This window comes from Physeter macrocephalus, chromosome 7 (genome assembly GCF_002837175.3).
Source record: "Physeter macrocephalus isolate SW-GA chromosome 7, ASM283717v5, whole genome shotgun sequence".
In the NCBI taxonomy this organism is placed as follows: domain Eukaryota; kingdom Metazoa; phylum Chordata; class Mammalia; order Artiodactyla; family Physeteridae; genus Physeter; species Physeter macrocephalus.
Genome location: NC_041220.1, coordinates 15,116,700 through 15,138,434, shown reverse-complemented (window position 1 = coordinate 15,138,434; position 21,735 = coordinate 15,116,700). Strand labels below are relative to the sequence as shown.

Here is a 21,735-nt window from a genome sequence, read left to right as displayed (position 1 = left end):
GGCATAAGTACTGGGTTCACTTCAGTGCCTCTCATCTTGCTTATTGTTCTTTTTTTGTGTGTGTGTGTGCAGTACGCGGGCCTCTCACCGTTGCGGCCCCTCCCGTTGCGGGGCACAGGCTCCGGACGCGCAGGCTCAGCGGCCATGGGTCACGGGCCCAGCCGCTCCGCGGCATGTGGGATCCTCCCGGACCGCGGCACGAACCCGCGTCCCCTGCATCGGCAGGCGGACTCCCAACCACTGCACCACCAGGGAAGCCCCTTAAGTTCATTTTTATTTGAAGCATTTATAATAGTACCAGAAAAATTAGTAAGCAGTAGCATAATAAACAGAGCAGAATAAATGGTAAGTTTCAGTTGATAAAGCCATAATTACTTTAACTTATATTTCAAATTTCATACTTAAAGCACCATGGATTCTTCTGCTCTTCATTTCATTCAACTAAGGAGGCTTGGAATTGCCAATGTTCTCAAGCAAACAGGGTAGAGAAAACTTCCAGGTTCAGATGACACCAATAGGAGGTTACCTAAGCAAAAACTATTATTTATGCAAAAATTAATATTGGTAGAAGTCACTGGAGTTCAGTTTACTTTCCTACTTACCAAGGGAACAGTCTGGCATATCAGTGATACACTAGGGGAAAAAAAAAATCAAAAGACACCTCTAAAGAATACTACAGACTACTAAAATACCTTAAACAAACAAACAATATTATTTTTGAGTAAGTGCATAGAATAGCACCAGCTGTGTGTGCTTTACAAGCAAAAGAAAAAAAGGGAAAAGGAAAGAAAAAAATTAAAAAAAAACAAGTATATCTGAACTTAGCAAATGTGACAATTTAGAACATGAAGCTGAAAAACTAATTTGGAACCCAATTATTAAACAAACTTTGTCCTTTGGAACATGGATGCATTAGAGACCATGTCAGTCAATTCACGGAGCTAGCACAGAAGTAATTTTCCTTGGGAGCGCAAGAGAAATTGACAAATTATACTCTGTGAATTCTCCATTGTTTTATTTTTTCCCCTGAGGTCAGTGATCAGTGCTTTTCTCACATGGAAATGTTTTCTTCTTTTACACTAAGCAACGGTTCCAAGCTTTCTTGTATATGATTAGCACAGTTACAGACACAGGAAAGAAAATTCCTTCTTGGCAAACTTTCATTTAACAGGGCTCCTCCAGTGTTTTGCCATGAGTGCCAATCACTAAACACCTTGCTTTTCCCCAGCTCTGTGTTTAAGGTGTGGAAGCCACACCCTTCCTATTAATCACTGATGCAATCTTGCTACCTACTCAGTCAGCTTCTAAATCATGGACTAAAAGGTTCAGTAATATAATACCACAGACAATCTATTCTTCATAACATGAACAGTTGAGGGGATCAGACACTTGCCACCAAATACTATCCATATCTGCTTAGTATGATAAACATACAGGCTACGTTGACTTTTGGAGGGAAAGGGCTTCTTTCACAAACTTCTGGACTTGGTGTTTCCTGAGTTAAATGCTCTCATTCATAAATACAACACAAAACCGTATCAGTCTGAGACTTCTGTTGGGTAATGTGTCCTAGCCCCTTTCCTCTTTAAAATTTTAAATACTGCAAAGGAACCCCTTTCCCTGGGTGGCTCCCACACCCGGGATGAAACCTCCTCTGTGGAATTTTGGCACCTTATTAATCAGTGGTTATGAGTAGGAGCTGCTCTCTCTCAGCAACTCCTAGTCTGCCATCAGTCAAGTGTGATTCTGTAATAAATTCCCACGAAGCAAACTATTTCTGGTAATTCTCCCTAATTAACACCAGGCCTGCTAATAATACATCAGGTCCTATGTGTTTCTGATATAACCAAGATCTTGTCTGAGAGGACTCAGAAACGGAAACCGCCAACCTAAATTAAGCTTTTGCTGGCAAAAAGGATTTTATATGTAGTTCTGTAAGAAAACCTTTGATAATCTTACGTGGGGGACATTTTGACCAGAAAACATTGAATGACAGGGAGGCTTGTTCTGGTTTGAGCACTGAATGGGGATTTATTGTGAACACACACTGTTGAGTCTTAAGCCTATAAATCTTGTAGTGGATTACTGTTTCTTAACGAAGGAATGACAGATCTCTTATTTTGTCGATGCATTTTAATGTGCAATGACGTGATTGATAGAAACCAAACAGCAGCTATTAAAATGTCAGATGCAGGCTTGATGTTCTTATAAGTTTGGCTTCTGGAGTTTCATATACTGTGAGCAAATACACTTGAATTTGTCTTTTATTCCAATATACAGCCTGCAACAGAAACATTCCTCTCAAATTTACACAGTTGGAAAAAAATCTGAAAGCAATGAACAAACAAGGAATAGGTGAGCCTACCTAGTTACAGAAAAGTTAGCTAATGAGATCAGGATGAGTTAAAAATGAAGTAACGTACCCTGGTCAATGAAAGACATGAAACTGTAGATGACAAGTGATGTTGTTTGAATATGATATATGATACAATATAATGCTTGATAGGACAGGTTACTCCAATAAATGATTTCAGCAATAAATATTTTTAAAAGAAAGACAGACAATTAGAGCTTACTTATCTATTCACAACCATTTATTGTGCACATGCCACATGCAGAGCATAAATATGGATTAAAATAGAATAAAAGCGACAGTATTTTCAAACATATTGTTTCTGGGACATTTTGATAGGCAAATACCGCGAAAGAGGAATTCTCCTGAGAATGATCACATCTCAGCCTATCCTGTGAACATGATTTTTTTTCCCATGACTTAATGGAAACCACTTGCCACCCAAAAAGAAAAACCAGGAAAGCCTGTCTACATCACTGCAGCCATTTATTTACTGAATGTGTGCATATTAAGGTATTACTATACTGATTATATTTCTCATGTGGTTTTTAATTAGAAAATGTATCCAAAAGCAAAACAGCACAGACACATACAAATTGAAAAATGTAAAGAAACAGAAGATAGAGATTAACACATAAGGCAAATGACACATTGAAAAATCCAAACCCCAAACCTTAAAACATTTAGGGGGTGAAGGGGGACAAAATGAAGCCACATTAAATTTGTGTAAAATTATTCAGTGTGTCTTCCCTTCCCTTATGTCTGAAAAGCTTCTCCTTTCAGTAGGAGTGACTAAACTCCAAATATCACAAAAATGTTAATATAACTCTAGATTTACACTTGAACAGGGAAGAGGAATTATTTTCTATAAAAGTGGTCCTTGAAAATGGTACCACGAATGCCTTTGTGTTATAGATCATTTTTAAACATAACGCTGCACTAATATTTTGAAGATTAAACTCTTATTTCTACTTGTCTTCATACAGTGACCAGGTGATCAGGTTTTAGTTTTAGACTCTAACTGTAATCTGAATTAACTGGAAATACGAATGCCACAAGCATATGCAGAGGGCATTATTTTTAGGCTGCTACTTCAGTGAGCAACATTCCGTCCCTGTAGAAATGCTGTACATTTGAACCGGTCACTAACATCTGCAAACTGGGGAATTCAAGCAGGGGATGCTTTAGAGTCATGTACTGTGATCTTAATCTGTATTATCCTAAGCACAACATTCCAAAATATACATCTAGAGAGACTAAAAGTAATGCTCTACAATAAAGAGGTAATAATTTAAAAAATACTACTGACATGGAATATTTATAATCAGAAAAATAAATATTCAGGGGGCTCACCAGAAGATTAAAGTGCTCTCTGCCAGTTACCGAAAGATAAATGCTGGTGTATTAAATATGGCATTCCCCACTGTAAAATACAGAGAGTCTTCTGGGTTATAATCAATATTTATTTCACAGGATTAACTGTTTGAGGAACAGACAGAAGAAGGCTTTGCCACAGAAGAGAAGGACAAAGCACAAAGACAAAATGTTAGGTTAGGAAGCGACGTTATCCTTTTAGGGATAACATTGAGAGAAATGCAACATTATGCTCCATGAATAATATGCAGAAAGAAAAGTGTAATAAAAACGAAGTGTTTAATGTAAGATAACTTTATAAGAAATCCAGGTCAAATAAAATTCTTTGAAGGAAATACCCAAATGCCATTCCAATGCCACTGACTTATCAAATACTATCTTGGCGTCTAATCGGTAAAGGCAAAACTAAGTAACAACAACAACAAATCTCTACCACACCAAGACAAAACCACCAACTTACTTTATGTTGTGTAAAGCAAAGGACTGACACTAAGATAACGTGACAATGCACACAGCCGGCATGTCTTCTACAGGTGGTTTCAGCAGCAATGGGAAATAACGCACAATTCAGTTCCAGCTTTCAGAAAACAAACAGCAAAAAACTTCCTGCCTCCCTACAGATGCAGGGTGAGGAGGTAGTTTGGGGTTGCTATTGGTGAACCATTTAGTTTGCTACTTTGTGTCACCCTTCTCGTTCTTTTATCCCCAGTTAATTATTATCAGCATGTTAAGTCTGCTAGACGATAAATTAGCAGCTTTCAGGACAGATACCTTGAAAAGTTCTTAGGGAGGTTAAACAAATATTATAGCTTAAAACCCCCTCTCTAACAAACATGCACACAATGAAGTCGCAAGTGACTGATGGGACAGGCAGGGCTTGGGGCTCAGTCTCAACTGTAAAAGCACCCTTCCCCAAACAAACTTAAATGATAACTCAGTGTGATCATGGGCTTTTGTCCATTTTGGTAACAAAGAAAAAAAAAAAACAACTATCATATGCCATAATCTCTTTTCTCAAATATCAATAGGATCCACAATTTTACCACAATTGCTTCTCTGTCTTCCTGTGGTATCTACATAATTTTTTCCCTAAAATGAAAAAAACAAAGAAAGGCTGGTCTGAATAATTAATCACGTTCCTCTCTATACTATCAAACCTCTGTGAATTCCAAACTTCACGATTACATTTGGAAGTGGTTCATTTATTATTGAGAAAGAACTACCAAAAGAAAAAAAAAATCTAAATTTTTATCACATCCCCAAGCCAATCTTTTATTTTTCCAATGTAGAACTAAAGAAAAACAATTATTCTGCAAAGAGAAATTTCAAACCTTCATCAGTCAGTACTATAATTCTGAAACAGATCTAACTGATTCATTGTCCAAAAAGGGGGAATTTTAAAAATTTTCTGATCGAATCCTCTGATTTACCATAATTCCCAACTGCATTCTTTTCTATTTATTCTCTTTAAAGACAGAAAACTTTCAGAGTCCAAAGTTATTCAACAAGCTCTTTACCTCAGCATGGGGAAGGGAAAAAAAAATAGTTTGACTAATACAGGTGGTGAAACATACACAATGGATAGAAATGGTCATATTTTAATAAAAGGCAAAAATTTAAAGTTTATAAGCTATATGGTAGCTTTCTGGGGGTGGAGGGGATCAGAGAAAAATATAACATCTCTTTTGGGCATGACACATTTTGATCAAAATCTCATTGGCCTTTCCTACTGGAATGATCAACTGTAAAGACCAAAAAAAAAAAAAAAGTATACAGTTTAAAAAACCCTGACACCTACTACTGATAAAATTCTGTTTAAACTCCTATTTACTGTTTTAAAGATAAACACTATTTTTTAGAAAAACACAATGTTTCACTTATTAATTAAGTGTAAGGCATTTTTATTGCCTTTTATAGATTTACTCACAACTACCTAGTAAGGAAAGAAGGTATAATTATTTCAGCATAGAGGTTGAAGGTTTTTATTCTAAAATTTAATTCTTCACTGATTTATTCTAAGATGAATTTAACAGTCAACCAGGAAACTGGCTTTTATAAAAGTTATTTTATGGGCAGAAAATGCAGGAAAAAAAAGTAATAATAAACACCAAACTGTCTCTTTACTTTATGAAGCCAGATATTTCCTCACAGACTTGGTTTTCAAAGCTTGGAATTTATCCCTTCAGGGCCACTATTATTTTTCAAAACTCCATATAAATATTAAATCTAAAAATTAATCGGTGATTTAAATTCTCCTCTTTCTCCTCAAATTTCTTCTCTTCCCCTGGACTGTTGACTTTCAAAAATTCACAGAGTGAGCATGTTTCTTGCAAAGTGGCTTGTCCTTCTTGGAGAAAAAGGTCTGACCTTCCAAACTTTCACAACATACCTGAAAAAGAAGCATTATTTGAGAGAATATCATTATTTTACCAAGTACGCCTAACAAGGAGAAAATGATTTTTTTACCCAATGGATAACATGACAAAGCACTTTAGTTGGTTGTGTTAGACCCCCTAACATTTCACGATTACTATTATATTCCACGGAATCTTCAAAAGCAATGAAGAAATGACTTTTTCCTGGAATGCATTCTAATTTATTTAAACTCACTGATCATTATTTTTCTCTATTGGGAATGACTACTTGGCCCTCGTGAAAAAACTAACACATATATAGGTCACATTAAATATAATTTCTCTTCTCAGATTCTAGTCAATGTTTTAAATCTGCCTCCTGTTGTAGAGAAACAAAGCATTCAGAGAAACAAACCAAAAAACCCAGCACAGTTGCTTTGCCACCCATTCCCAAGCCCCTAAATATACAGTCAGAGAATACCTGACAGTTCTTTTTAATTCATTTCTTTTTTTCTTAAAATGAAAACCCTAGTCAACATCTGGCTGCTGGAAGTTATGTCGTCAGTTAACTATTCACACTTATGTCTTCTTATTTTTCCTACTGTCTTTGTTAATTTTAATGCTCCTGAGCAGATCTACCAGAGAATAGCAGGAGGCAAATCTGCTAAAAGTTGTTGCTTTTTATAGATTTTATGAAGTCTAAGAGATGGATGAGGTAAACAAGACAGGGTTCAATGGTAATGTTCGAGGAAATTATTTGACTTCGATTAACAAGTCTTTTCCCCCTTCCTACAATGGGTATTAAAAACTATTAGAAATATTAAATATAATTTAAAGAAACAAACATCTGAACAGAGTACTTTATTAGATATTTACTTCTAAATTTAAAAAATATATATCTTAGGTTCACGTTAATCTCTGAATCTATACTCGTCATTAAAAATAAAACCAAAAACACTAAAATATCAAATGAAAGAGGTAAATATATTACTACAAGTTGATTATAGTCTCAAAAAGAAAAGGACATTCATAGGCTATTACGAAGGAAGGAAATGGATCAACATACAGTTTACTTCCAGTGTTAAGTCAGTAATAGATTTTTATAACAGTTTACTTCTATTTTAAGAAGTACCTATGTTTTCATAAATTACTAAAAACACTCTAATAAAACATAGTTTAAAAAAAGTAAAAGGCTCTTATTGTTTTAAGAAATATATAGCTTCTCCTTATAAACAAAAATGTATCAAAAATAAGATTTTCTCTAAAGGGGTAAACATCATATTCTGTGCCAAACAATTCCAAAAAGTACCGAAAAATTTAATAAACAATTTTCAAAATCACTGTAAAAATATTTCTAGGTTTGAAGTACTGAAAGATATAAAAACTGTTATTTCCATTTAGTGCTTAGGCTAGAACCGGCCATACCGTGCTCCTTCAATTCGGAAACAAGAGTTCACTTACTGAGCATACAAAGCAAGTGTCGTGCCAGGTGTAGGCCAGAGCTTCCAGGAACATGTCACCAGCTTCTATGGGAAACTCACATCCATGGCATATAGTGCCAAAGAGGGCATAATAATCTGTATTGGGGCAGGGGTAGGGGTAGACACAATTTAAACATGACAAAGCTTTAGAATGACAGGTTTTAGAAAAGAGCAACAAAATGGGAATTAAATGAGATGATGAAGATAAAGTTACTAGCAACTGAAAAATTTTCAGATGGCATAAAATTTGGCTTGAGATACACGCGTAGTATATTTCAGGTTACCTTGGTAAACGTTATATACGCAACTTAACATCCTCTATTATATTTTTCCATATAATACTGCTCAGTTCTGTCCAACTTCTGGAATGCCCGAATATGCGTGAAGAAGAACACTGTTCTCTGATACGTTATCAACAGACATGATTGTTTCCATAAAATATAAGAGAACTTCCAGTAACTAGTAACAATAAGACTAATGAACATAAATGAAGAAGAAATACCTGATATTAGCAAATTTCATAGCACATCTGACTTGGTAAGGAAGAAAAACAAGTCACAGGAAACCTCCATGAATAAGTGCTGTGACTGAGTCTCTGGCTGAACTGTACCACAACAATATTAGCCACTATTTCTTTTGCCGTGTTTTCTTTTCCACTTTATGACGTCACGCTGAAAATCCTTAGCCAGAGAACACCTCTTACTTGACGCAGATTAGAGTCATAAAGTATCAATATCTTCCTTCCGAAGAAAGCAGTTTTGACAAGATGTCTCTGTATTATCACTAAATTAGAACTTACTGGCAATTTTCTTTTCTTTTCTGCAGCTGCTCTTACTATGTGTGTTCACTCATGGTTCACTCTGTGACTCTGGACACTTCCAATGCCACCTGGGCTGGAGGAGAAAGTAGGCTGCCACCCACGGCGCGAGTCACCTTTCCAGCACTCCTCGGTGCCAGCTGTTCACCACGCACCCACAGAGCCCCACTGTGCGCCAGGCGCTGTTCTAGGCGCTGGTTGGGGGCACAGGGGAGAAGACAGATGGGGTTGTTCACCTCACGGGGCTTACAGTCTCATTGGGAGCAGGATGTCGTCATTTATTATATTTTAAAAATAAATGGTAATAAACAACTTCAGATTGTGATAAAGACCATAAAGGAAAGAAAAGAGTGATGCGATAAAGAATAATTGGGGGAGGTGAATAACACTACACTCTAGAGGGGGGTTAGGAAAGGCTTCCCTGAGGAGAAAACAGTTGTGCTGTGACTTGAAAAAAAGGGGGGGCAGAAATCACCTCAGAAAAGCTGGGGAAGGACATTCCAGTCAGAAGAAACAGCCAGTACAAAAGCCCTGATGCCGGAAGTTTCCAGCAGGTTCAGAAACAACCAAGGGGCCGGGTACGGCTAGAATCCAGTGACAGAAAATCAGGTGGAGGAGATGCGGTTGGCAAAGCTGGCCCTAGGGAGGAGTATAGTTTTCACTCTAGTGGAAGCCATAAGGGCGTCAAGCACAGGCTGATTCACATTCGCACAAGTATTACCGTAGCTATCTGAGGGTAGCGGGGGAAGAAGATAAAGCATTTTGGCTGGCAATTATAATGCCCAGGCCCAGAGTGAGGGTGAACTGCATTTAGTGGGGACAGTAGAGGTGAGAGAAATGAATGAATTCCATATCCACTGGGGGTAGAACTGTCAGAATTTACTACTTAGATTGGGCAAAGAAGGGCCAAGTCATGTTGAGCAGCCTCAAATTAGAAGCTGACTGCTCCTTTCACTTGACTACTAGGGACTGTTCCCTTTGTCCAGCACCACCCTTTGAACTGCAAGGTAGGACAGCAATAAAACCCCATAGTGGCAATGCAGGGGTACTGAGTGGAGGCATAATAAAGGAAGAATATTTTATTTTTTGAAACATGTATGTGGAGTAGTAATATCTAAGTAAGGATAATATTAATAAATAAGTGCTAAGAAAGCTCACTTATAGTCTTTGGGAAGGAAAAGGACATGTTCACGGTCTAGGTAATAGGACAAATGTCACAGACTGGTCTTTAGAGCCTGTTTTTTAAAAAATAATCTTAACCAAGGGAGCAGTCCAAACCACAATTACCCTCCCATTCAGCAAAAGTAACAAAGGATTTCCAATCTGTTGCCAAAGCAGTGGTCTTCAAGAGCATATCACTACTATAGTCCAAAGTTGAATATTTCTCGTTTTCATAACCACTGAAAGTTCACTAGTGGAGTGTAAGGGGCGGCTTTAAGCTACACGATTCGGTAGGATTTATATCCAGAAGCTATTCGGGATTCAAGAATAATAGTTTTCTAAATTGCTTACATGGTCATTCCTCTTAATGAAGCTGGGAATATGTTTTGACCAAGTCACATACAAATCTTACATAGTTTTTTTGCTATATATTTAAAGTAACATTAAGCGCTCCTAGAACATCCGGCAAAACTATTTTGCCCAGTATTTCCTTTCAGCTTTATAGCACTATAAGGGATAATGTTTTGTCTTCATTCAAAACTTAAGAAACTCCTGGCTTTAGGATCTTACCAGTCTCACAGTAGGGCTCACCGTCCTCCAAGTGAAAGACATTATTACGAATAGGTTTCCCACAGGCCACACACACAAAACAGGAAACATGCCAAGTTTGTTTCAAAGCATTGATGACTTCCTGTTATAGAAAGGAAATGGATGTAAAGAAAGGTGATGATTATTCTACTAGCTGTACCAATACAGTCCTTTAAAACTGACCCAAAGTAGACACACATGCTTTGTCTTTGCCTAAGCTTTTCATCTAATGAACAAGAGATATTTAAGGACAGACTCACAAATCTTCTAAACTGATGCATCATATAAAATATCCATTTTCACAAATACACATCAATAAACTTACTTAAAGAATGATTAGTGTTATTTAAACATTATAAATGTGGTGAATCCAAGTAAGCATTTCATAAGTGTTTGCTACACTACATTCTGCTTTCCTTGAAAGGGTGTCAGGAACTTGTAAAGATTTCACAGTATTATCTTGAAAATGTCATGGAGGAATGGCAAAACACTTAAAAACTAAAACAAGCCTATACTGTGTCACACGATGGGTGTGTTACACTTAATCAGTGTAACCCAACCATGTTTAACACGTTTACGATCCTGGAAATCAGCTATGGCTGTACTAAGCACACATTCATATGAGTGTCTAAAATTTGAACCATAAAGCATGGATTCTAGTCAACAATAGTCCTATGGTTACATATACCAAGTATCAAAGACTTGGGCCAGATTTTAATTAGTAAAAGAAGTTCTGGGGAGTTGGGTTTGCAAGGAATTGTTTCTTTGAATTGACAGAACGAGATGGAGTCATTAAAAATCATTTCTGGGGCTTCCCTGGTGGCTCAGTGGTTGAAGGTCCGCCTGCCGATGCAGGGGACGCGGGTTCGTGCCCCGGTCCGGGAAGATCCCACATGCCGCGGAGCGGCTGGGCCCGTGAGCCATGGCCGCTGAGCCTGCGCGTCCGGAGCCTGTGCTCCGCAACGGGAGAGGCCACAGCAGTGAGAGGCCCGCGTACCGCAAAAAAAAAAAATCATTTCTGAAGAATAGTTAACATTATAGGAATTTACTCTTTCCACAACGTTTATCACAAAAAGGAGGATGCTATACATAAAGTATGGTTACAATTTTGTAAATGAATTACTCATAAGGAGCAAACTGGAAGAAAACACATCCTAAGGTTAACAGGAACTATCTGGGACTGGTAAATATATAGATCGTTTTAATTTTATTCTTTACATGTTTTGTATATTCTAATTGTTGTAGAGTGAAATATTTTTTCTAATAAAAAATACTGTCAAAATAAAAGACAAAAAAAAAGATATAGATAAGTTATTGGCCATAGAAAATGCCATATTTCACTACTGAAGGGCTATGGGAAGAAATGGCAGTTATTAATATCCAAAGAGATCACCATGAACATGTACAAGTGGACATTCAACCAAATCATTTCCCAAGGCTTTTAGTATCTATTCAACTTTCTATCCTTGAGACAGATTACTATCCCTTCTTTAATAGGTTAGCAAACAACTAAAACACAATCCAGAAAATCTGGCCCATGTCTGAAGCAATGAGTTTAAGATTTCCATTTCCTAGAACCTCATTTGGTGCTAAGACTCTTACTTGACTTTATTAATCATTCTAGAACTCATGGAATACATTTATATACTAAAACAGTATTAATGTATTCTACTTATTAATTATTTGTCATTTGAAAAGGTACAGCCTGAATCATTCTCCTCTTTTCCTCTTCACATATTGTACAAATTAATAATATAGAAATATTCCAGTAGTATATTTATAATTTTAAAGTATCTTCAAAGTTTTAGACCCATTTAAAGATGTATTCCAAAATTTAGCCTACTCAGTAATTCATACTAGCTTTTCTCTCAATTGGTATGAATTACAGTTTCATTATTGTATTTTCACATTGAGAATATTAGAACTCAGCAATGTAATTTCCAAATTTTGCATGAGTTGTATGAGTTTCATATGAGTCCAGGCACCTTGGCTGCTTCTAAAGTAAAGTTTCAACTCCTGGTCACCCATAGGAAATGCCTTACCCTTACTTCACAACTGCAAATTGGGTATTCCAGAGTAGGAAATTCATTAATTCATCATTATTTATTATGTATCTGAATCCTAAATTACTCCCTTTTTGTTAAAAAAAAAAGGTGTGGCTTGATTATTTTTCTATCACATGTATACTCTCATAAAACTGAGGTTATATTTTTAAACATTATATGCATTCAAGAAAAATATATCATTTATAAGCCTCATGTTTTATATATTTCATGAGATCTGTGCCCTGAGCTTGAACCCTGACAAATGGGGAAGTGCTGCTCTTATAAAAGCGAGGGAATTTAATTTAAAACAGTGAAGGTGTCAATTCTGAGAACTCAGATGTGTGTGGTCCCGCGCGACCTCTTCATTCCTGAGCAGACAGGGTCCTGTTGAGGTAGCACACCCACAGTAAATTATTTTTTCCCCACAGTGGCTAGACTTTCACCAGACAAGCCAGCACTCAGTAAGACAAAACCAAAGACAACTTAACCCCATGAGTCTGATATACTTCTACAGAGGTCTATTTAGTTTTGCTTTACAAAAATAAATAGTGATGAAAGCAGAGAGGGGATCAAGCAAGAAGAAAATAGAAAGTAAAAATGACAGAAGGGTTTCATACCAAAAAGTTGTTCTGCTTTAAAACTCACTCAGAGTGAAAAGGTTTCCAATACTTACTCCGAGGATCTTCCTTTGGCATCGGCCGCATTCAGGAGCAAAGAGCTTCTCATAGCAGAGCTCACAATACAGGGCTCCCTGCTCCTCTACAAATCCAATGTAGGCCATCGTATTTTTGCAGTGAGCACAGTTAAATTCTTCTGGGTGCCAAGATTTCCCCAGTGCCACTAGGAATGGTCCCCTGCCAAAAAAAGAGATCAAGTTGGCTTACGAATAAAGGTTTCTAGTTAGCCTGAAGAGGACCTCTTGTATGCAATGTCCAAACAATTAAATACTTGCTCAATTCTCCTTCTCAAGGGTGCTGGAAATTTACATAGGAACTCTGCACATTGACGTGAAAAGGACAGGAGAGAGGAGTAAGCACGAAGGGATTCCTTCAAGAAAGGCCATCTCTGCCCTCTGGTTTTCTGTATTCAAGGGACTTGGTAGTTAGGTTTTTTGAGCTGCAATGAGTGAGTGCGTCATGATTACAACTGAGAATGAGAATATTAACTGTGACAGAAAATGAAGTAACCAGGAAAAAAATATATGGGTTAGGCAGAAATGAGAGTTTGAAATTTCCATAAAATAAACAAAAGGAAAAAAAAATCTCAATTTGGTAATGTCAGCATCTTAAAAACAGTAACAATTATTACTGGAAAAAACACTCTAGTCAATTTCTCTTCCCCATACATTGTTTCTTATACTTATTTCTCAACTTTGTTAAACACACCAAATCCTCCCCCTCCAAAATGACTACAGAAATTATAAACTGGGTATTAGAGATGGTTAGAAGCTACTTAGAAAGGTTTTATTTAATTCAAACGTGACTGATTTTTAATGTACATTTCTATCAAGGTAAGAAATGTTTGTAAAGTGATTTTTTTCCATTAAATACTATACAGCCATAAACTGATAAGATGGGTTTGGTTTGCTTGACAGGAATCCATTATGAAGCTTTATCTAGTCATGAAGCCTGCAGAGATGAACCTTTCTAGCCTCTGCAACATACTTTTCAGTAGCTACATCACACTAATTTTTATTCATAGAGTGGCTTTACCTCCGAGGCACTTTTACACTTATCTAATTTGTCCATGCAACATTCCTGTGAGACAGACCAGGGCAGTTATTATGAACCCAGTTTAACAGATGGAGAAGCTGAGATACAGAATGTTCACAAGGTATGACATATATCATAAAATCACTGATTGAATGAAGGCCAGAAGCTGAATTTCCTGATTTCTATTACACTGCTCTAGTCAAATGATATTCTGTCTCTGATCACACTACCATCAATTATCACCACTGAGTAACCACAGGGTAACTAATTCTTAGTAAGCATAGGATATCTGACTTTTAGATAGATTATTAGTGGGAAAAGTCACAGTAACAAGCATCACAAAGTCGAAACATTTTTTAGCCTTTGACAATAACAGAAACCTTGGTATTCAGTAACTATCTTCCATTGGGAAATTCTTTGCAAATACACTGTCGTTTTCTCAGAACCAGCACTTAATTCTGCAAGAGTCAGGTAAGTAGAAAGGCCCTTGATGAATGATTAAAATGTGTTCTGTGGGGATAAGAGGGTATTTTTTACCTACTGTTTGTTTACTTGTTTCTTATTACTAATATGATGCCATTTTGTATAAGCTAGTGCATGCAACTCTCTTAACATTGGAGAAAAGTAGTTTATTATTATTATCATTATTATTGTTAAACTTCCGGGTACCATTTTTGTTACCACTAACAAGGAATGCCTTTGTTAACTAATTCCTGCCAGGAAAAAAAAAGGGCTACAGATCACTTATTCTGTAACCAAATATGTTGCTTTTGGTAGGCTGTCCCTCAACCTGTAACTGGTTTATAAACAACAGTCCTACTCAAGACTTCATTTCATTTTCTCAGTATATACCTGGCAAGTAGTTTACCTTCAAAGATAAGCCAAAGAGTCACAATGCTCAAAGCCAGACAAAGTTTTAGGAGAGCACTTAGCTTTTCCACCAGGTAGGTATCTCATTCTGTATGCCTGAAAAATCTGCCAGGCTAAATTTACTGTGTAAATTTAGAGTATGGTAGAACTTTAGGGTTTTATGCTATGATTTGCCTGGACATTAAAGCAGATTCTAAACTATTTACTAGGGTGAATTTACGCACATCTTCAGCTCATCCAGAAGGGTGGGTAGCCCCTGAGGCCAGTATCTTTATTGACTCTTCAGTTTGCAAAAGAAGTCAATTCAGTCTCAATTTCCACTTTCTGTTAAAGCATAAGTGTTAGTATGCACTTGGAAAAAAGAGTTTTCCTCTTGAAACATGCCCATCAGTGCTACCAAATATTTAACAAACTTCATCTGAGAAAAAAAAAAAAAGACATTTAAGAACAGCTGATTGCATTTTCTAGACTTTCTAAAATATGTGTTGAGATCAACTCAGAGAACCCTGTTCTGTGAATCGGAGCAGGCTGGGCCTGACCCGTCCCACAGGATAATTGCTTTGATGGTGGGTGCTAAGTGTGACACCATCAGTCTGCCCTGGCACTTGTGAAAGGAAACAGCTCCACGAAATCCACCCCTGCTCTTCCTGGAAGTTCCTGTTGAGAGTGCTGTTTGTTAGATCACACATGGCCATTTTTACAGGGATTCCTTGGAGAAGTTCCTTTCAGGTTTTTGTAACAAGAACGGTTTTGCTTTTTCTGAGCAAGAGATTTTATTTTTTTATCTCACTGAACAGTAATTTGCAAAATTCATTTTCTTTTTTTTGTCAGTTGCTAGAAGGCTTACAGCCAAATTCAGTCTAACCATAGGCAAGTATTTATGTCATTACTGTCCAGACACAATGACAAATTTTTCTCCAGTCTTCATTTTTAATAGTCCCAACCATGGTTTTCTTTCTTCTTTTGCTCCCTTTTGTAATTTAGAAGGTTTTCTTACATTTCATATATTCTTAAAAAGTCTTTTTGAAAGCTCTCTGGGATAGAGTCCACTATAAATAAATAAATAAATAAATAACCCACTGAAAGGGTATTTTAAGGTATTTACTTAAGTTTCTTTATCAAATTTGAACAGTGAACAATCTTAACGACAGTAAAGAAACTCCCTCTGCACCTTTAAAAAGTGAGTTGACAGGGACCTGTGCTCCTGCCAGACCTCCTTTCTCACATAAACAGGCTCCGTGCAGATACTCCTCAGCTGAACTGAAAGAGCAGCTTCCCCATCAATGCCACGAAGTTACGTATAAACAATAAAATCTCACATGTAACAGAGTCCTGTCTTGTCCGTGTCAGCAGAGACTAATTTAACAAATTCATTAACACAGGATTAACAGAATACGTTCCTCTTCTCCCAGGTAGGATTGGGTTTCCGTCTGGGAACTGGAACGGCAGGCCTGAATAACTGCACAGTGGAATGAAGCATTCACTTCCCTCTCAGAGCCCTCTGCTTCCATGAACCTCCCTAAATCCCTGCTGACTGACAAGTGAAGGAAGGGGAGAGAGCTGAAGCACTGATTGGCTGAGAGAGAAGAGCTACGGCGTGGAACTTTTCACCCTGTTCATCTTCTGTGAGACTGATGCCAAAAAAAAAAAATTATTAATAATGGAAGGAAAGGTAGGGAAGGGTGCTAAGGGAATAATTCAGAGAAAAAGAACAGCTTAGTCAGAAAGGTGAAAAGAACTGCAAATTTCAACAGGCACAGCTAATAGGGATTTAGGTTGAAAATCAAACGCTTACTTCTTCTTCTTCTTCTTTTTTTTCTTTTTGACTACCACAATAGGTTTATTGAACATCCACCATTCTCATACAGATACAAAATTAAAGAAATAGAAAAAATATTTTTCCTGGTGATGAGAACTCTTAGGATTTACTCTCTTAACTTTCAAAGGTAACATACAGCACTGCTGATTCAGAGGCTTACTTCTTGCTTCCCTTTGTTATTTAATTCTTAACAGTAACCCTCACTGATAGAACTTTATAAGTAGATGGAGAAGACATCAGAGAAGTTAGCCAACTTCTTTGAGATGACGTGGGTCATGAACTGGAAAGCTAGAATCCTCCAGGGCCCAGCCACTACAGATTAAAAGTTTTTATTTAACCAAAAGTTAACTGCATCAAAAGAAGTTAAAAACAAAAAAAGAAAGTTAAAAAAAATCAAAATAAGTTAATTAACAAAAGTTAAAAACAAAGCCACATAAAAAATAACTCACATGCTCAAAAATAAATATGGAATCTGAGAGTTGGCTACAGGGATCACTAAAGCAGAAGATGTGACATATTATACCAGGTCCATATGTATATAAGTATTGAAATCACCAAAATGAATTCCCATTATTAAAGATTTTCCTGAGGCAAGATTAATTTTTGAACTTTACAACTATGACAATTTAGAGCCCTATAGATATCTCATGACTTTTCCTCAGTACCATGATTCAGGACTCCTTACTGTGGCTATAAGGGCAGTACATATATATTACTTATATTACCAGGGTACTATGTACTGCTCATGACACTTATATTACTGCACTATGGTTATCTATGTCAGGTCTCTGGCTTCCTTATCAGATGATAAAATACATGAAATCAGGGACTGCCTCTTAACATTTATATACTATGGTGCTAGTATGGCAACTGGCACTTAAGTTTTCTTTTTTTAATATATTAAAAAAAATTGAGATGTAATTGACATATAACACTGTGTAAATGTAAGGTGCACAATGTGTTGGTTTGATACGTTTATGTATTGCAATATGATTACCCACCTTAGCATTAGCTAATACTTTATAAGTTTTTGATGGATATTTGTTGTATAAAAGTATCATTTTATGAGTAGACTATTGAACTTTATTGCTTGCAATTTCTTTCAAATAAAAGTAATTGGTTGTTGAAGCTAGATAACCCCCATCTCCCCTCTTTGCACCAACAGGATTCTGGAGGTATCTTTATTAGACTTACCACATTGATATGGCTGTTGATTTGCTTGTCTGTATTTTTTACCAGAGTGTAACAGTATTAATTGGCTAGAACTGCCTTAACAAAGTGCCACAGATCGGATGGCTTAAACAACAGGAATTAACTTTTTCACAGTTTTGGAGGTCAGAAGTCTAAGACCAAGATGTTGGCAGGGTTAAACTCTTCTAAGGCCTCTCTCTTTGGCTTGTAGATGGTCACCTTCACCTGGTCTTCCCTCTGTATGTGTGTGTGTCCTAATCTCTTCTTAAAAGGACACCAGTCATACTGGATTAGAGCCCATCCTAATGACCTCACTTTACCTCTTAAGGACCCTATCGCCAGATACAGTTACAGTGAGATATTGGGGGTTAGGATTTCAACATATGAATTTTGGGGGGACACAATTCAGTCCATAACAGTAACTTCCTTAAGGGAAGGGAGTAAGTATGTCTTTGATTTCTGTATCACTGGTATTTAAAGGAGGTGGCACATAAAATACTCAATGAGCACTGCTTATAGGATGGCTATATTTCTACGAGAAATAGAAATACAGTCATCCTATAGTCTCGTCTACAGTTAGACGAGAAACTGGAAGAGTAAACCTCTCACCCCCTCGGTCATCTCTATGAGTCTAGGGATGCATGTATGGGGTACAAAGTCATTTGGTGGGGAGGAAAGAACCTGTAACTGTTCCGCCTATCTATTACTTTCTCCTTTCTCACTTACCCACTCGAACATTATGAAGAAGAGTATCTTGCCACACTCAAGTTATGACAGGTCTGCTTAAGCTGTTTTTTTTCCTGATTTAATATAGTAGTATATATGATTACATGTATATATAGTCACAATATTTATATATATTTTATATATATATGTATATCTTGGTATGTATTTTCTTTACACAAAGTTAGAATCATATTTTATTTAGAGTTCTATAGTTCTTTTTTTATCTTAATACTATAACTTTTTCCTAAGTAGTGGAAGTTAAAAGCATGAATATAATTTAAAGTTAGACCTGAGCTCAAATGCAGGTTTTACCATTTACTATCTAGGTAACTTCAGCAAATATGTAACTTTTCTGTTCCTCAGTTTTCTCATCTGTGAAACTAGGCAATTATAATAACTGTCTTACAAGGTTATAAGAATTTAATGAGAATTCAGTTAAAATTCTTAACACAGTATTTGGCATATGCTAAGAATACATTAAGCAATTATTATCCAAAAACAGCATCTTAATGGCACCATAATATTACATCATATAGATGCTGAACATTTTGTTCTTTCCAATTTTCCACTACAGTAGATCTGAAATCTTGGTCTGTGCCTTGCTCATAAATCTTGGTCTATGTCTTTGGTTGTTTCTTTAAATGGAAGGACTAACACATTAAGCCAAGAAGCCTTTTATTTTCAAGTAAAATCTTAACCAGAAGGGAAAATAAATAAAACCTATTAATAATGGAGTGCTCAGAGACAGAACTGGATGGTGAGACAGGCAAAAAATTCTGCTGGCTTCTTCCTGGGGTAACTGAGATGGCCCTCCTTATGAGAAAAGTCTGAAAATAAGTGAGCAGGAAATAAATCAATAATGTTAAAATTTTCTCTGCCACTGGAATAAACAATGAGTTGTCTGAATGTGATTGTTCTGGTGCTGGACTGTAGGCAAAGACAGGATAGTAGCATTGTGGCTTTTTTTTTTAAGCATTTCATATCAAAGAAGAAATCAAGCACCATGAATCCCTTACTCCTTTCACCAAAATGCTAAGAAGCTAAATGTGAATGGCCCATTTAACTTCATGTAATACAAGTGGATTTTAATGCCACTAGATGTAACAGTTCAGAAATAAGCTAGTGTTTTCATAAGCCCATTCTACCAGAGAAACTAAATATGGCTTTGGCTATATTAGTAGCCTGATTTTCTGTTTCCCTATTATATCAGCACTCCAAACAGTCAATCTGTTTATGAGTATGAATCGAAGAAATGGTACTTCTATCATAAATGGATTGGAAATGTTCTAGAGTAATTTAATCAGAGCTTCAGTAGAATTTCCTAAAATGTAACGTTCTATCCATCTGTAAAAGGCAACTAACTAATCAAAGTATTGCCTAAATAATACAATTTAGGCAAAACATCCATAATCTTTTCAAGATTCAAATAAACCAAAGAATTATAAACATTAGATGAAAATAAAATGATCTATGGAGTTATAAGCTAAAAATACGTTCAATAAGAGATAATCAGTTCAGTACTAACATTCAGTGATCCAGGTTTCTGAGATTTTCCAAAAACAATGAACTTTTCTTAAAAAAAAAATAAAATAAAACATAAAATTTGCCTTAGTTTGCCTTTACTGAAAAAATATTTTTGAAAATTTGAAACATTTAGAAAATAAATATAAAATATAATTTATAAACAAATAATGTAAATTACACTGCAGAAAACAAAACAACAATATAAATTATAAAATAATCTTAAACTTCTCAGGTTCTGCCAGGTTACAATATTCTATACTGAAAGTTATCAAGCCTACAACTGCAGCTTGTTTTTAAAACAGGTGTCCAAGAGAATGTCACTTGACCTAACGCCTCCTTGCTTTGGTAAGTGATACTGACACTGAGGCCAAGAACTAGAATTATGCTTTGACTAGCTCTCTGAACTGACCACAATCTATTCAAGCTGCTTTAGCATTTGAGCACCAAGCAAATGTGCTATGTTAATTACTGTTATAGGATCTTGACATGAGCTAATACCTGTTCCTGTTAACTTCCCCAGTAAATGAAGCTCTAATGCTTAACTGATAACAGTGCTGAGATAATCCAGAGTAGTATAAAATTTAACAGATGAGGGGGCAATAAGTGGTGGCCATTCATGTTTTTAACATAATATTTATTTTACTTGGCAGAAGATTGTGCATTAAAATTATATCCTAGGCTAGCATTAAAAACTGAAACCATGGCAGTTAGGGGTGGGGAATGTAATTTCTATTTTGATCTTCATATATTCTCCATACTAAGTTTTTCAGATGTGCTGGCAGTGGTGATAGTAGGATATCACAGAACTTTATAATCAGACAACAAGAGTCAGAAACTGATATGGTTTGACATTTTGTTAATCCATCCAGTAATCACTTGCTTATTACAACAGGACACAAACAGCAGTGACTCCTGTCTCCATAAAGGGTGTTTTTCTCCAGACAATAGTATCCCCACGTACCAGTCTACGTAACCAAAGTACCATAACTTACAGAAACAATGTTACAAGGCAAAACTTATTTTTATTAATATTAACCTTAAAAACATAACCCTATATAGAGTTAGTAATTAAAAACATTGCTTTATTTTTTGAGACAAAGCAGTACCACACTAGATTCTATAATAGTTTAAATATTTCTGTTAAGACCCTATAGTAGTACTTTTTAAAAAATGTCTCTAACCAAATTGATACTATGACCTGAAGGATGAGTGGGTCTAGAGGCATGTACGATCTGTTCAGGTCAAACATTCACCGAATGCCTTTTGTGTGTCGGATACTGTGCTAGACTTTGGAAACCTCTACTGATTCTCTCCTTCTCCCCGTAACCATCATTACTCCTCTGCTTGGCTAATTCCTATACAGCACGTACTCACTGTGGAAAATACAAACTAGGGAAAAATAACAGCTTACAAAATATCATGATTTCATTTCTGTAAAACAACATCTGTCCTTATGTGTGTGTGTTTTAAAAGTGTGAACTAAAATACTAATAGTGGTTACCTTGGGATGTGGAATTATGTATGAAGTTTTATTTTTGCTTTCTGTTTTTCTTTTTCTATATTTTGGAAATGTCACAATGAACACAGACTACCTTTAAAAGGAAAAAGCTATTTTTCAAAAAATCATGTACTCTGTGCTGTGTTCTTGACACTTTTTTTTTTTTTTTTTTTTTTTTTTTGCGGTACGCGGGCCTCTTACTGCTGTGGCCTCTCCCGTTGC

General features: G+C 36.3%; 1 protein-coding gene across 1 annotated transcript in view; it reads right to left on the bottom strand.

Moving 5' to 3' along the window:
• Positions 1-2,593: 2,593 nt before the first annotated feature.
• PDLIM5 (PDZ and LIM domain 5) overlaps positions 2,594-21,735 on the bottom strand; it is a 220,685-nt gene continuing 201,543 nt past the window's right edge. The window contains exons 15-18 of the mRNA XM_055085835.1: positions 12,847-13,027; positions 10,111-10,231; positions 7,543-7,658; positions 2,594-6,116 (exon numbers count right to left, since the gene is read on the bottom strand). Coding sequence (XP_054941810.1) covers positions 6,027-6,116; positions 7,543-7,658; positions 10,111-10,231; positions 12,847-13,027 — 508 coding nt within the window. The 3' untranslated portion in view covers positions 2,594-6,026. The remainder of the gene's footprint in view (positions 6,117-7,542; positions 7,659-10,110; positions 10,232-12,846; positions 13,028-21,735) is intronic.